The sequence below is a fragment of the Canis lupus genome, chromosome 34, assembly GCF_011100685.1.
Source record: "Canis lupus familiaris isolate Mischka breed German Shepherd chromosome 34, alternate assembly UU_Cfam_GSD_1.0, whole genome shotgun sequence".
NCBI classification, from domain to species: Eukaryota; Metazoa; Chordata; class Mammalia; order Carnivora; family Canidae; genus Canis; species Canis lupus.
The window spans coordinates 19,429,637-19,445,118 of NC_049255.1; the positions used below are offsets into that span (position 1 = coordinate 19,429,637).

Sequence of the window (15,482 nt, forward strand, 5' to 3'; positions counted from 1 at the left end):
CACATCTTGCTGATTTTATTTAGTGATGTATTTGGATTTCATTCTCTCTATTTTTGCGTGTTTATTGGTAGTTTTTAATATGTGGTTACCATTACGTTTGTATATAATCTCTTCTGCAAATAGTAGTATATATTAAGTTGATGGTTGTTCAAGTTTAAACCCATTCTTTTCTCCCCCTCAATTTTAGACATACATTATTATATTTTATATCCTTTTTGTAGTGTGAGTTCTTTGATTTTTTTTACAGAAATACTCATTTTACTGCTTTTGTGTTTCCTACTTTTATACTGTCATTTTTAAGCTCTCCTTTCCACTCAAAGGGTCCCCTTTAATATTTCTTCCAGGGGATCCCTGGGTGGCTCAGTGGTTTAGCGCCTGCTTTCGGCCCAGGGTGTGATCCTGGAGTCCTGGGATCGAGTCCCGCATCAGGCTCCCTGCATGGAGCCTGCTTCTCCCTCTGCCTGTGTCTCTCATGAATAAATAAAATCTTTAAAAAATAAAATAAAATCTTAAAAAAAATATTTCTTTCAGGGCTGGTTTAGTGGTCACGAACTCCTTCAGTTTTGTTTTTTCTTTTTTTTTTTTTGTCTGAGAAACCCTTTTTCTCTCCTATTCTGCATGATTAGCTTTCTTAACCATAGTGTTTAATGAGTTTGCTTCCATATAGATCCACAGAAAGAGAGATAGACTTGAAGTATGATGCAAGAACTATTGATGTACCATTCACTTCTTTTTTTTTTCTTTTTTTCTTTATTTAAATGATGTCTTAGTTTTAAGAAACTTAAATAAGGCTAAATAAACACTTTCTAGCCACATCCCAAAGTGTGTTAGGCATGACACTGGTGCTTTATGTAGGTAATATGGGTGGGGATAGAGCCATTTTCCTGATCTAACAAGAATGGTAAACACGGGAGGTCAGGCAGGAAATCTGAACTCACTGAGCACCATTGGGACTGAACCCGGGGTTCCATGCCTGGAATAACTATTTGTGTGGACCAGGACATCGACTGGAGGTCGGGTGCCAGGGGAGAAGGGAGAAAGTGACAGCCCACATATTCTGATTCAAGTGGAGCCCTGGACATGAACCAGAATCCAGTCATGACCTGCTAGGAACCTTGACCCAGTGTTTATTATGGTTTCTTAGGAAAAGGTTAGGAAACAAATTTGTTTGCATGACACATGAATATAAGATCGCTCAGGGGTCCAAGGTTAGAAACATTTGCAAATCCCATCCAAAGTACTGACCTTGGGAAATCCACACTTAGAATTCAAGGAGCTAAAATGGGACATTGTATTTCAAATCCTGGTTACTGTTTAGATTGTGATTGCAAAACTGCTCAAACTGGCTTTACAGAGAGAATGCTTTAAGCAGCCCCATCCTTGTAGCTCTACATCCTGACCCATCCTGGGCCTTGTTCCTCACAGAATGGATCTGCTCCTATCCCTCGTGCTCTGCACGCTGGCGGCATGCTGCTGGGCTACATCTGTACCCATGCCAGTCCTCCCCTTACCTGTCCTCTCCCGTGACTGCAATAACTCGGGTATTCTGGAAGTCGCAGGCTTTGCCCTGCAGGACATTAACAGAGACCGAAAGGATGGCTATGTACTGAGCCTCAACCGAGTGAGCGATGTCCGTGAACACAGACAGGCAAGTAATGGTCCCCTATCCAGGACAGGTGCTTGCTGAAGTTGAGGAGGCCAACCAGGGGATGGGAACCCAAAGACACATGTTGGCAGGTGCTTTCCAAATCGGAAACCCTGCTAAGAACGTTCCTCTATTCTCTGCCAGTGTGTTCTATGTGTTTTTACTGTTTTTTGTGCTAATAGTTCTCCTACTCTGACACTTGTCTAGTATCCCACAGGTTATCAGAAATCTTCACAAACATCACAGAGTTTGGCTTTGTCATAAAAGAGAGACTTTTTGGCCAGTCTTTAAGGGTTTCTGCTTCATGTGGGATGCGATGCATTTCTCAACCCCCTTCCACAGGTTGCTATGGGATCTCTGTTCTATCTCACACTGGATGTGTTAGAGACTGACTGCCATGTACTCAGCAGGAAGCCGTGGAAGGACTGTGGGGTGAGGCACCTACATGAATCGGTAAGTGCTTATGTCTAGGTGCTCCAGAAAAGCTAGGTGTGTTCTGGGTTGGGTGAGGATTGCTCAATATGTGTCATTTCTTTAATGTCCTTCATTATAATCTCGGCCCAGGTGGTTATTCCAATGCTGTAGGTCAGAGTTTAATCCAAGGAGTTTCTGAGAGTCCCACTGGGAGTCATAACCCCAGAAGTGAAAAGTTGCTCCCAAATTATTTCCTACCTTTAAGACCCTCTTGTAGGCTCTGAGCTAGTGTTTGAATTATGAGAAAAAAAGATTTGAGATGTAATGCTCTTGTTGTGTATCTAAGGAAGACTGTAGAAGCAATGGAGGGAGAGCTGCTTTATTGGTTTTATTTTGCCTTATTTTGTTTCAGTGAACACTGATATGAGATGCGAGGTTGGGGAGAAGGTAGGCTTACAGTATGGGAGCTCCCAGAGGTGCCATGGAAGGATTTCCTGGAATCGTAGAACCTAAGGGGCCTCAGCATTCAACATTTTAAAGGCAACTATTAAAGAAGCTTGAAAAAAAAAATGAAAAAAAAAATAAAGAAGCTTGAAAATAACCTAGCTTTCTTTTGCATCTCAATTATCCTGAGGTTATTTCCATTAATTGATATGCAACTTTATATTTTGAGTGCAGGACTATGTTTAGAAGTAAAGTATTTGATTAAGATATCTTTTCTAATCATTTAACTGAATTTGTCAAATTGCACCTATCTAGTTTTGAAGAGCAAAGAATGTTCTTACCCTGTTGTGAATTATATTTGTTAAGGTGATACTAGCTGCGATAATACATACCCTAAAAAGTGTATACTAATTCCAACGTGGTAGAAGTTTATTTAAAGTTCAAAAGAGAAATTCCAATCAAGAGGGGGGTTTCTTCCAGGAGTGACTTAGAGACCCAATTCCTTCCATGCTGTGGTTTTAGACTCTGTCCCCTTCAAGCCATGGTGTCTATGACCACCGTGCTCATCTGCATCAGGCTATGGAAAGAGAAAAAGCATGGTAGACAGGTGACATGTGGGAGAACTTCATGGGCCACATGGAAATGGTTCCAATCACTTCTCACATTCCTGTGGTTGCAATTCAATTATACACAGTCACATCTGATCTGGAAGGAGGCTGGGAAATGTAGACTAGCTGGGTCTCAGAAGAAAGTTGAACTGTTTAATTTGCTTGCAATTTCTCACACCCCAAACTGCCAAAATTGGCCTTAGCTTTTCATTATTTAAAAATAAAATGTCTAGTCTAACTTCGGGGGTATTTTTAAAAGCCAGAGTTGGTTCCATCCTTTCATAAAATGTGTGTTTCTTCCAGGTTTATGGTCAATGCAAAGCACTATTTTATGTTAATAAGCCAGGAAGAGTTCTCTATCTACCTGCTTATAATTGTACTCTTCGCCCAGGTAAGAAGGCACTCTGATTTTGTTTCTTTTAATAAAAGATGGAAAAAAAATAAAAAATAAAAGATGGAAAAAGAGCATTAAATAGGGCTATGCCTAGAGTATGCAGTGTTCTCCCATCCTATTCATACCAAGGCCATGTTCTTATATCTAGTATTTGCCTCTCCTGTGAAGTTTAACTTGCACCATTCCTTTTCCCCACAAGGAATCTTCTTAAATCACTTCTAAAATCATTTATGATAGAGGGTTGCATTAAATCCTAAATTTTCAGTCTGATAGAAATTGCTTAATCTCTGGTCCCTAGGCTCCCTTTCTAGCTCTCTCTAACATTATTTTCCTGACTATACTAACACTCCACTTCCTACAACTGGATGGATATTTCACTATTTTCCAGACACACATTGCACTTTCCAATCTCCACATCTACTTGTGTGCCTCCTTCTCCACTGAGAATGCCCTCACCTGACACCCTCTGCCCTTAGAACTTACATTCCTTGAGGACCCCCCAATGCTGCTGTTTCTACCATGTTCTCTATTCCAGAAAGGAAAGGTGCTCTCCCGTGCTCATCCCTATAAAGCTTAAGCCTAACCACTCATGGAACAACAGAGACAATATGCTGCCTTGATTTGGGTCTCCTATCTTATATCATGTAGAACATATATTCCTTCCTCCCTGTCAAAAGCCCTCCTTCCGTTCCTATTAAGTGTAAGGAGGCCATAGTATTGTTGAATAAGTGAACTAAGAATGCACTGAAACTAATGACACTTCAAATATGCACATGTATTTGTTCTGGATCCTTCTTTGGAAAGCAAGCATCCAAGGCATGGGGAAACAGGATATGGCTACTTGTCAAACTATTATGTGCATGTGACTCCCCTAGTGGAACTTGTTCAAGTGCAGATTCTGAATCTAGAGGTGTGGGGTTTGGCCTAAAAGTCTGCATATCTAATAAGCTTCAGGAGATAACAATGCTTTGGGAGATAAAGCAACAGAGCAAGTATTTTATTAGCCACAGTTTAAGCTTCCTGGTTGTGAAGATGAGTCTTACTTAAAAAATCAGAGAACAACCAACAAGACAGACTGGGATTGTTGTTAGTGGTACCAGAGTTATAGAAGGCCAGGAAGTGACCCTTGGGGGCAACGGTGCAGGAGTGACAACCTATGGAAACTGCCTCATGATATGCCCAAATTTGTGCAAATAGACATGCAGTTGATCAAAACAATGCATTTGCTCTATAAAAAGAACCTCTGGGGATCCCTGGGTGGCGCAGCGGTTTGGCGCCTGCCTTTGGCCCAGGGCGCGATCCTGGAGACGCGGGATCGAATCCCACATCAGGCTCCCAGTGCATGGAGCCTGCTTCTCCCTCTGCCTGTGTCTCTGCCTCTCTCTCTCTCTCTCTCTCTGTGTGACTATCATAAATAAATAAAAATTAAAAAAAATATTCAAAAAAATAATAAAAATAAAAATAAAAATAAAAAGAACCTCTGGAAATGCTCCCTGGCCTGACGTTCACACAAGTTTTGCCACCCCCAGCTCCTCCCAATCAGAAATTCTCGCTATATATTTGGCATAATTATTCTATCCAGTAACACAGTGATTTGACCAATATTTGTTTTCTGGCTCACTTATATGGTGTGCAATGACCTTCCATAGGTCATTCACACATCCGTCATTCACACATCTGTTCACTCAACAAGCATTTGCTAAGCACTTATAATGCATTAGACATTATATTAGGTGTTGGGGGCTAAAAGGTGAATAAGACACGACACTAATGAAATCCCAACATTTTAAGACATTCAGTCTGCCTGACAGAGGCAATGATGGTGAAAAGTATTGAGCTAACTGGGAAAAAGTTTTTTATATCAATATAAACACACATAATATGTATTTTTGAGCAAAATTCCTCTGGTAAATAACTTTGTGTGAGGTATAACAAAAATCTTGCTTTTTTGGATTATGAAAATAGTACACACTCACTGCAGAAAGCTTGCTGCTGACAGTTTTCTTTCCAGATAATGCCTTTTTCACTCCATCCTTGCTGAAATGATTTTTTTTAAATTTCTGCCTCTGCTGTGGTCATATGACTTATGGGATTAAAAATCATTAAGGAGTTTTATTTTTAAACTTCTCTCTTTGGTGTCAACAGTTTCTCGAAGAAGGATTCACAATAGGTGCCCTGATTGCCCCAGCCCCAGAGCCACTGACTTGTCAGATCCCACGGTTCTAGAAGCTGCCCTGGAATCTCTCGCAAAATACAACAGTGAGAGCACCTCAAAGCAGTATTCTCTCGTCCAAGTCACCAGGGCTTCTAGTCAGGTGAGGCTGAAGTGTCGTTACACCAACAATGTGTCTCATAACTGTTACTGTCAATTCCTAAGCTGAGAGGAGTTTTGATTCCAGCTGAAAAGCCTTTTCTTTGTTCCCTACTCGGGTAGACCTCATGTACATTCAATCATGTTTCAGTTTCTGAGTTATGCCATGGGATTTCCATCAGAGTTGTGGGACTCCATTTTACTTCATTGGCCTTAAGGTGAGAAGGGAAATAGACTCATAGTCTCCTTGGTTATTCTACTTAGGTTCACTATTTGCTGCTACAGTCTCATATTTGATTGACCATGGATCATTTAGCAAGCCAATTTCTGCTTCATCTTAAGGTGTGGAGTAGATTACAGAGGTTTACAGATTAGGGAAAATGGAGGCTCACTTTTATTTGGATTATGTTGAATCTATTTATATAGAGAAAGACTAAGCTAAAAACAAATCTGCAGGAGAAAAAAGCAGCTCACCCAAGGGAAGGTTTTTAGAGCTCTTTCAAATCCTTAAGAGGGGAAGAAAAGTATGATGATTATATTTTTAAATAACAGAATCACAATATATGCTTTGATCTTGGGGGAGTACAGGGACAGCAGGAGACCTGTGTTGACAATGACCCTGAGGACATTTGGTTCTCGAAAATAAAATGCTGTCAAACCTGAATCATTTCTCCACATGGTAAGATTTAATTTTTATTTCTCAACTTCCCTCTCATACCAGTGGGTGTATGGCCCTGCGTACTTCGTGGAATACTTAATCAAAGAGTCACCATGTACCAAATCCCAGGTCAGCAGCTGTGCACTTCAGCCCCCTGACTCTGAGGTAAGTATTCCTGAATGTCTTCATAATTTAAAATTTGTGTTCACGAGTCATCTATACATACTTATGATCATAAATTATTACATGAGGTGTTATAATGCATGAGATGCTTTTCTTCCCCTCAAGGAACAACTAAGTAGAGATTGTGTTGGCTCAGATGCAATAATAAAGGATTTTATTTTATTGTAATTGCAATTTTCATCAGCAATATGATGCCTTCACATACACAAAAAAATTGATCATAGGGCACTATAAAACACAGACAGATTTTCTCAGTGGTTTGTGATAGTCCTGCTTCTATCTAAATAAATCCAGTTATATTTGGAATACAGCATGGTGTTCCTTTCCTTGGACCACTCCGTAAGAAGGAAAAGAAGTCAAATAGGGTTTCTTTCAAAGAATGTGGCCAAGATAGGCAGGGCACCTTGAAACCATCTGAAACATACCTGGTGGGAAATGTTGATTGACACAATGTGTTATAGCACAATTGGGTAAAATGAGTCAAAAGGCTTTTTCCTCCTTATTTACTTATACTAACAACTTTATTACGATATAATTTACACATCATAAAATTCACCCTTTAAGGTATATTCACAGAGTTGTGCCACTATCACTACTATCTAATATTAAAATATTTTCATCATCCCATAAAGAAACCCCATACCCATTAGCAACTGTTTCCTCACCCCAGTCCCTGGAGATTGCTTGGCTACTTGTTATCTCTATGACTTAGTCTTTTTCTGAACATTTTGTATAATGGAATCATGTTGCGTATGACCTTTGGTGTCTGCTTTTTTTCGCTTAACATAATGTTTTCAAGGTTTATCTGTGTTGTAGCATGTATCAGCACTTCATCCCTTTTTATGACCAAATAACATTTCATTGCATGGATGCACCATGTACTGTTTATTCATTCATTAGTCTATGGATATTTGGGTTGCTTCCCCATTTGAGCTATTATAAATAATGGTGCTATGAGCATTTGTATACCAGTTTTCACGCATACTATGTTTTGTTTCTCCTGAGTATGTAGTTTGAAGTGGGATTGCTGGGTCACACTTTATGTTTCACCTTTTGACTAACTGCTGAACTGTTTTCCAAGGTGACTGCACCAGTTTCACAATCCCATCTGCAATGTATGAGGGATACAATTTCTCCATATATTTGCTCATACTAATCATTACCTGTCTTTTTAATTGTAGCTATCTTATTGAGTATGAAGTGATATCTCATTTTGGTTGTTACTTGCATTTTCCTCATGGCTAATGATATTAAGCATCTTTTAATGTACTTATTGGCCATTATTATATATATGTTCTTTGGACATCTCTCCAATTTAAAATTGGATTCTTTATTTTCTTATTGATGAATTGTAATAGTTTTTTACATATTCTAGATACAATCCCTTTATCACATACATGATTTCAAATATTTTCACTCATTCTCTGGGTTGTCTATTCATTTTTTTAAAGATTTCATTTATTTATTCACAAGAGACACAGAGAGGCAGAGACATAGGCAGAGGGAGAAGCAGGCTCCCTGCGGGGAGCCCAATGTGGGACTTGATCCCAGGGCCCCGGGATCATGCCTGAGCCAAAGGCAGACACTCAACCATTGAGACACCCAGGTGTCCTGGTTTTCTTGATGATATTCTTTGAAGTGCAAAAGTTTTTAATTTCCATGAAGTCCTATTTATTTATTTTTATTGTCATTGAACATTCTTTTGGAGTCATCTTTAAGAAATCATTGCCTGATCCAAGATCACTAAAATTTACTCCTATGCATTTTTCAAAAATTCTTGTAGTCTTAGTTCTGATGTATAGGTTTGTGACCCATATTAAGTTAATTTTTGTATATTGCGTGAGGTAGGTGATTCAGCTTCATTCTTTTGCATGCAAATGTCCATTTGTCCTAGAATTTTTGTTGAATAGACAATCATTTCCTCCCATTTAAGTGTCTTGGCATACTTCTTGAAAATCACTTGGCCATCAATGTCAAGGTTTATTTCTGCACTCTCAATCTTATTCTATGGATCTATATAGCAATCCTTATACCAGTGCCTCACTATCTTGAATACGATAGCTTTGTAGCAAATTTTGAAATTGGGAAGTGTGAGTCCTCCTATTTTGTTCTTCTTATTCAAGATTACTTGGGTATTCCAGATCCCTTGCATTTTCATAATAATTTTAGGATCAGCTTGTCATTTTCTATTTTAAAAAGGCAATTAGAATTGTGATAAGAATTGCCCTGAATCTGTAGACCAATATAGGACATACTGTCATCTTAACAATATTAAGTCTTTCAAGCTGTGAATATGGATTGTCCTTCCTTTTGTTTAGGACTCATTTGATTTCCTTCAACAGTGTTTTATAGTTTTCAATGTTTGATACTCACTTATTTGTATATCTAAATATTTTATTATCGTTGATGCTAACATAATGTATTTGTTTCTTTAATTTTGTTTTTGAATTGTTTACTGCAAGTAAATAGAAATACAATTGATTTGGGTATACTCACCTTGTATTCTCTAACCTTGCTGGATTCATTTAGTAGTTTAATAGTGATCTAGTAGATTCGTTAGGATTTTCTACATGCAAGATCATGTCATTTGCACTTAGAGATAGCTTTACTTCTTTCTTTCCAATGTGCGTGCTTTTTAATTCTTTTTCTTACCTAATTTCTCTGGCTAGAACTTCCAGTACAAGTCAGACAGAAATGGGAAGAGTAGACATTCTTATCTTATTTCTGTGGAAAGCATTCAGTATTTTATCATTGAATATGATGTTAACTCTAGTTTTTTCATGGATGTCCCCTATTAAATTGAAAAAGTTCTATTCCTAACTTCTAAATATTTTTTCTTAATAAAAAAAAGCAGTATTAGAGTTTATTAAATGTTTTTTCTGAGTTAATGAGATAATCCTGGGTTTTTTTTCACCTTTAATCTATCATTATTGTATGTAACAATGACTATTGTATGTTAAAACAATTTTTACACTTAAGGGATGAATTCCAATTGATCATGATATTTAATCCTTTTTATGTTTTGCTAAATACAGTTTGCCAGTAATTTTTTTACAAGATTTTCCACTTATAAGCATAAGAGTATTAATCTCTAGTTTCCTTGGATGGTCTCTGCCTGATTTTCATGGGTTTAACATTAGCCTCACAGAACGAGTTGGGAAAAATTCCCTCTTCTTCCATTTTATTTTGAAAGAGTTTGTTAAGGATTGGTGTTCAGTCTTCTTTAAATGTTTGGTAGAATTCACCAGTGGGCCTGAGCATTTCTTTGTGAGAAGTTTGGGGCTTTTTTTTTTTACTATTATTAATAATTCAACCTCTTTACTTGTTAGAGGTCTATTCAGATTTTCTATTTCTTCTTGGGTAACTTTTGGTAGTTTGTGTCTTCCTAGGAATCTGTGTATTTCATCCAAGTTAACCTAATTTCTCAGCACATAGGAAAATGTTCATAGTATTCCCTTATTTCTGAAAGATTGGAAGTAATGTTCCCTCTTTAATTCCAGAGTTAGTAATTTGAGTTATTTTTTCTTGGTCAGTCTACCTGAAGTTTTATCAATTTTGTTGATCTTTTCAAATAATCAACCTTCAGTTTTATTTTTCTGGGTTTTTAAAATCATCTAGTTCATTTATTTTCTCTCTGTTCTTTATTATGGCCTTCTTTTTGATTGCTTTGGGATGAGTTCTTTTCTTTCCCTAGGTTATGTAAACAATTTGCTATCCTTTTTTTTCTTTTAAAGGTTTTATTTATTTGAGAGAGAGTGTGTGTGAGTGAGAGAGAGCACAAGCAGGGGGAGGGGAAGGAGGAGAAGGAGAAGCAGACTCCCCACTGCAGGGAGCCCCAATTTGGAGCTCGATCCCAGAATCCTGGGATCACTACCTGAGCCAAAAGCAGATGCTTAACTGACTGAGTCACCTAGATGCCCCACCTCTTTTTCTCCTTTAACAATAGTGTTTACATCTACAGATTTCCTTCTAAGCAATGTTTTAGCTGCATCTCATAAGTTGTGCGTGTTTTGTTTTGGTTTCCATTCATCTCAAAATATTTTCTAATTTTCTTTGTGATTTTTTTTTCTTTGACCAATTGGTTATATAGGCATATGTCATCTAATATTTGCAGAATTCCCCAATTTTTTCTCTTATCCATTTCTAATTTCATTCTATTGTGATTGGACGATATGTTCCATATTATCTCAATTCTTTTAAATTTATTGAAGTTTGTTTTATAATTTAACATAACGTTCTATGCACACTTGAGAAGATTGTGTATTCTACTGTCTTTAGGTGGAGTGTTCTGTAATGATTCGTTTATAGTGTTGTTTAAGTCTTGTATTTCCTTGATGTTTTGCATAGTTGTTCTAACCATTACTGAAAGTGAGGTTTCCATCTATTATTGTTGACTTGTCTTTATTTTCCTCAAATTCTGTCAGTTTTGCTTATGTTCTTTGGGGCTCTGTTGTTAAGTACATATATATTTATAGTTGTTGTGTCTTCCTAATAAATTGAACTTTTTATCATTATAAAGTGTTTTCCTTGTCTCTACTAACAATTTTTGTCTTGAAGTCAACTTTGTTTCATATCTGTTTCATTGCAGCTCTCTTTTGGTTATGTGTATATAAATGTATATATAAATATATAATATTTTTACTTTTAGCCTCTGTGTGTCTTTGGATCTAAAGTGTGTGTCTCAAAAACCTTGTATAATTAGTCAAGTGAATTTTCTCAAGGAATAATTGGAATACATTTTCATCCTATTCTGTAGGATCACTCCTCACTTCTCAATAACATCTTGGGCAGATCCATAGCTTTCTGGTCATTTTCAATAATAAGCTCAACTTCACTTAGGTAATTAAGATTCACTTGCAGGTCTGAAAAAATTATACTCAATCAATTCTGAAACAACACTTCTATCTTAGATCCAATGCAAAGCTTTTCTTTCTCTCTGTAGCTTCGGCCTGACTCAGAGCTTAGGGCCTGCTGTGAGAAAGGAAGTCAAGGTCTATTCTTTCATTTTTTTTTCTCTCCTTTCTGTAATTTTTTGTTTAATTCTGGCTCTTCCAAGTTCCAAGAAGAATGAGAGCGGGGAAGAGTGAACAGTACAAAGTCTTTTTTATTTAACTGCAGTTGTAGTTTTCTCTTGCTCTACACTAGCCCTCCATAAGACAGGTTCCAGTACTGGTTCTCTAGAGTAATACCGGTGTGGATTCATCCAGAGATCCTTTCCTGGCAGTATGATGTATTCTCTAGTTGACTCCTTGGAGCCACTCCTCCTTAGATTCAGCCCTCACAGATTTTTACTATCATATGCCCCTTGTCTGGAAGATTGTCCCTTCAGTAGATACTTTCAAAAAAGACCTACCAATGGCATTTGCTTGTCCCATGGAAATCACACATTTTTACTCTTCCAAACAATTGAAACAGTCTTCCCTTTCCTGCCCTTTCTCCTTACCCTACCATAGCAGGCTGCTTTAGCCAAGATCCTGCTTTCAGAATGCTCTGAAAGAAAAGCTAATACCAATCTTCATAGCCCATATGTCCTCACACTTCACATGTTAAGCATGACCACAAACTCGCTCTTTGTGGTTCACTCTAGATTCATCAGGAAGTAGAGTAGCTCAGCAAATCCTACTCAGAATAGGAGTAGACAGGCTCTACTTGGTACAGGTAACTGCAGTGTCTCCAGAAGGTTCTCTTAAAGAGTGTCTCCTATATGATTTGGTGATGAATTGGAGAAGGAAAGAGACTAAAGCACCATTCTCCAAGGACTTTCTACATTAATTAATTTTCCCATCCTAAGGAATTTCTAATCTTCTCTTTCTGTAGTCTGGACATGGGTGATCAAGTAATATTCAGGCAATCCATTTAGACACATTTTAGTAAATTCCATGTGAATATTCTTAAGAGTTCTTCTTTAGAAATTGAGGCAATATTTTTTTTGCAATATTTTATTACAACATTCTATTCGTACTTGGATATATGTATACTCTATGACTCTAAAATTCCTCTTCTAGGAATTTACCCTGAGAAAGTAACTAAGAACTTATTAAATAATGCAGAGGAATATTAGCTAGTGGTTATAAAGATGTCAGAAAACTATTTAATGCCATTAGAGGATTTTCACAATATATTATTAAGTGACAGGAGAGAGTTATAAAATAATATATGTAACAATCCTATTTATCTAGAAGAAAAATATATATGCATAGGAAAAAGAGTTACAGGAAAAGAAATCAGATCATTGTGGGAAACAGGTACCTTTCATGCAGTTACAGGTCTTTTTATTTCTTTTTGTTTATTCATATTCTAAATAAGTATTTATTATATTTGTATTAAGAAAAAATTACTTTATGTCTAAATAAAGAGATGTTGAAGGAGCTGAGAAGGATTTTGTCTGAGGAAACACAGGTGGAATATATATAAAAGGCACTACTATGTGAGAGATGAGAACAGGTTTTCAAAATGACCCAAAGATAGAAGTAAGACCAAGAGGTAGATATTCTGTAGAGACAGATTTCTACTCAATACAAAGAATTTTCTAACGGTTTGTCCTCAAGAAATCCTGGGTTTAGAAACACCTGGGTGGCTCAGTCAGTTAAGCATCTGACTCTTGATCTCAGCTCAGGTCTTGATCTCAGGGTCATGAGTTGAAGCCTCTCATGCTTGGCATGGAGCCTACTTTTTACAAAAAGGAAAGGGGGGGGGTGCCTGAGTGACTCAGCTGGTTAAGCACCCAACTCTTGATCTCAGCTCAGGTCTTGATTTCATAGTCATCAGTGGAGCCTACTTAAAAAAAATAAAATAAATTTAAAAAATAATTCCTGAGTTTCACATCATTGGAAGATATGTAGCCTAGTTTGGGTGATTATTTGGTAAAAATGATCTAGAGAGAATTGACTCAGAGCCTGCCCATAACATTAGGAACGTAAAAATGTCGATTGGTTGTGTGTATACAAAAGCAGAAAGCAAGTTGATTTCTATTTATAATCATTGATAATCATTAATACTCACAGGACATTGTGTTTTCTCTTTCTTTAGCCTGTTGGTATTTGCAAAGGTTCTCTGGGTCAAAGAGAATTAGAAAAGTTCGTCTCCGTGACTTGTCACTTCTTTGAACCACAGGTATTTTTCAATCTAATTGTTTGTCTTCTTGTGAAGAAGAGAACAGATAAGCTAAATTCTAACTGCCCCCACCCCACCCTCTCCTTTTTATTTCCTAAAATCCATGATCATCACTTTATTCAGCCTGGCCCAAGGTCATACCCACAGCATGGCAGGTTAAAGACCAGTCAGTCATATTTTGTTTACTATGAGGGAAAGAACTATAGTTGAGAGGGTTATTGAGACAGGCCACCCTGTCCCAGTGTGACTCTGGGAACATTCTTCCCTCTCTGAGTCTTGGTTGCCTTGTCTGTAGAATGGGATTGCAACATCCACCTGGTTCAGATCCCTGTGGGAAACAAAGAGAGGAATTGGATGAAGAGCCCTGTATTGGGCCTGGCAATGAATAAGTAATCAATAAAAGTAGCTGTGGCTGCACTACTGCAAACAGGGTGACAGTTCCCCGGGGGACTTGAAAGAAGCCATTTAACCTCTCCAAACCACTGTTCAGCTCTGAATTTGTAAGATTTGCAGTCAAGCTTCTGTTGTCTGGTTTTGCTTTATAACCCTTTAACCAGAGGTTCATCCCTCTAATTGGTCTCCCTTTGAAACATTACATCGGAAAGTCCCAGAACAGCTTAGCTTGGTACTAGCCATGACAGGCAGAAGTTTTTCCTGGGAATGTTCCCTTATTTGAAAATTTGAAAATGTTCATATTTCAGGTTCCTGCACCTGGAGAGGAAAATGCTTCTGCTAGCCAGGGACCTGTGGACCTCCCTGGGGTGGGAGAGTTCCAGCAGAAAAACACAGCTCCTACCAACTCACCCTCCAAAGCTGTGCCTAAGGGATCTGTCCAATATCTCCCTGACTTGGATGATGAGAAGAAGCCTGAGGGTGCTCAGGAAAACAGCCCTGTCGAGGCCTTCCCTGTGAAGCTAGATCTCACCACAGATCCTCAGGGAGAAAGCCTGGATGTTTCCTTCCTTTTCCTGGGACCTATGGAGCGGAAGCTGGTTGTTCTGCCTTTCCCCAACAAAGAACAACGCTCTGCTGAGTGCCCAGGACCAGCGCAGCAGGGCAACCTTCTTATTCTCCCACCATGAGAACCACATAGAGGATTCCATGGGGGTACAGTGCCTTGTGGGAGAAGGGAGGTGCTGGAGAATGGGGACAGGGAGACAGAGAACTCAAATGTAGAAAGTGACTAATAAAGTGTATCATTTGACTCTTTGTGGTCTCATCATGTCATCTGGAAGTGTAAATAATGAGACTACACCGTTGACTTATACACAGGGCTGCATCCCTTCTGAACCATCCAAAGCCTCACACACCATGGACAGATGCCTCTCTGCCTCTCCTGTCTTCAGCCTCTCCCTCTGTAATCTTACTGCCTGTTAGCTAAGTCTCTGACATAGGGCCTGCCATATTCAGAAATGTCCTCTTCTTTCTGGGCAAAAGCACATTGTGAGTCTTTTGATCAAAATAAGATTAAAATGGAAGGATATCAAGAAACTGGGGAGATGCCTGGGTGGCTCAGCGATTGAGCATCTGCCTTTGGCTCAGGGCATTATCCTGGATTCCTGGGTTCAAGTCCCACATCAGGTTCCTTGCATGGAACCTGCTTCTCCTTCTCTCTGTGTCTCTGCTTCTCTTTCTGTGTCTCTCATGAATAAACAAAATCTTTAAAAAAAAAAAAAAAGAAACTGGGATTCATTGGAGTGTCATTCTACCTA

At 38.2% G+C, this 15,482-nt stretch overlaps 1 protein-coding gene across 1 annotated transcript; it reads left to right on the plus strand.

Moving 5' to 3' along the window:
* The first annotated feature begins 1,310 nt into the window (after positions 1–1,310).
* Positions 1,311–14,979, plus strand: FETUB (fetuin B). Its single transcript, XM_038583643.1, has 7 exons — positions 1,311–1,648; positions 1,988–2,098; positions 3,415–3,502; positions 5,651–5,820; positions 6,538–6,639; positions 13,687–13,770; positions 14,472–14,979. Exons 1-7 carry the CDS (start codon positions 1,427–1,429, stop codon positions 14,850–14,852), a joined length of 1,158 nt encoding a protein of 385 aa, XP_038439571.1. The 5' UTR covers positions 1,311–1,426; the 3' UTR covers positions 14,853–14,979.
* The last annotated feature ends 503 nt before the right edge of the window (positions 14,980–15,482 follow it).

Excerpts from the sequence above, each read along its gene's own strand:
- FETUB (XM_038583643.1), top strand. The coding sequence starts at position 1,427 with ATGGATCTGCTCCTATCCCTCGTGCTCTGCACGCTGGCGGCATGCTGC. Across the intron at positions 1,649-1,987 it reads ATGTCCGTGAACACAGACAG|GTTGCTATGGGATCTCTGTT; the intron begins GCAAGTAATGGT and ends CCCCTTCCACAG. Across the intron at positions 3,503-5,650 it reads TAATTGTACTCTTCGCCCAG|TTTCTCGAAGAAGGATTCAC; the intron begins GTAAGAAGGCAC and ends TGGTGTCAACAG.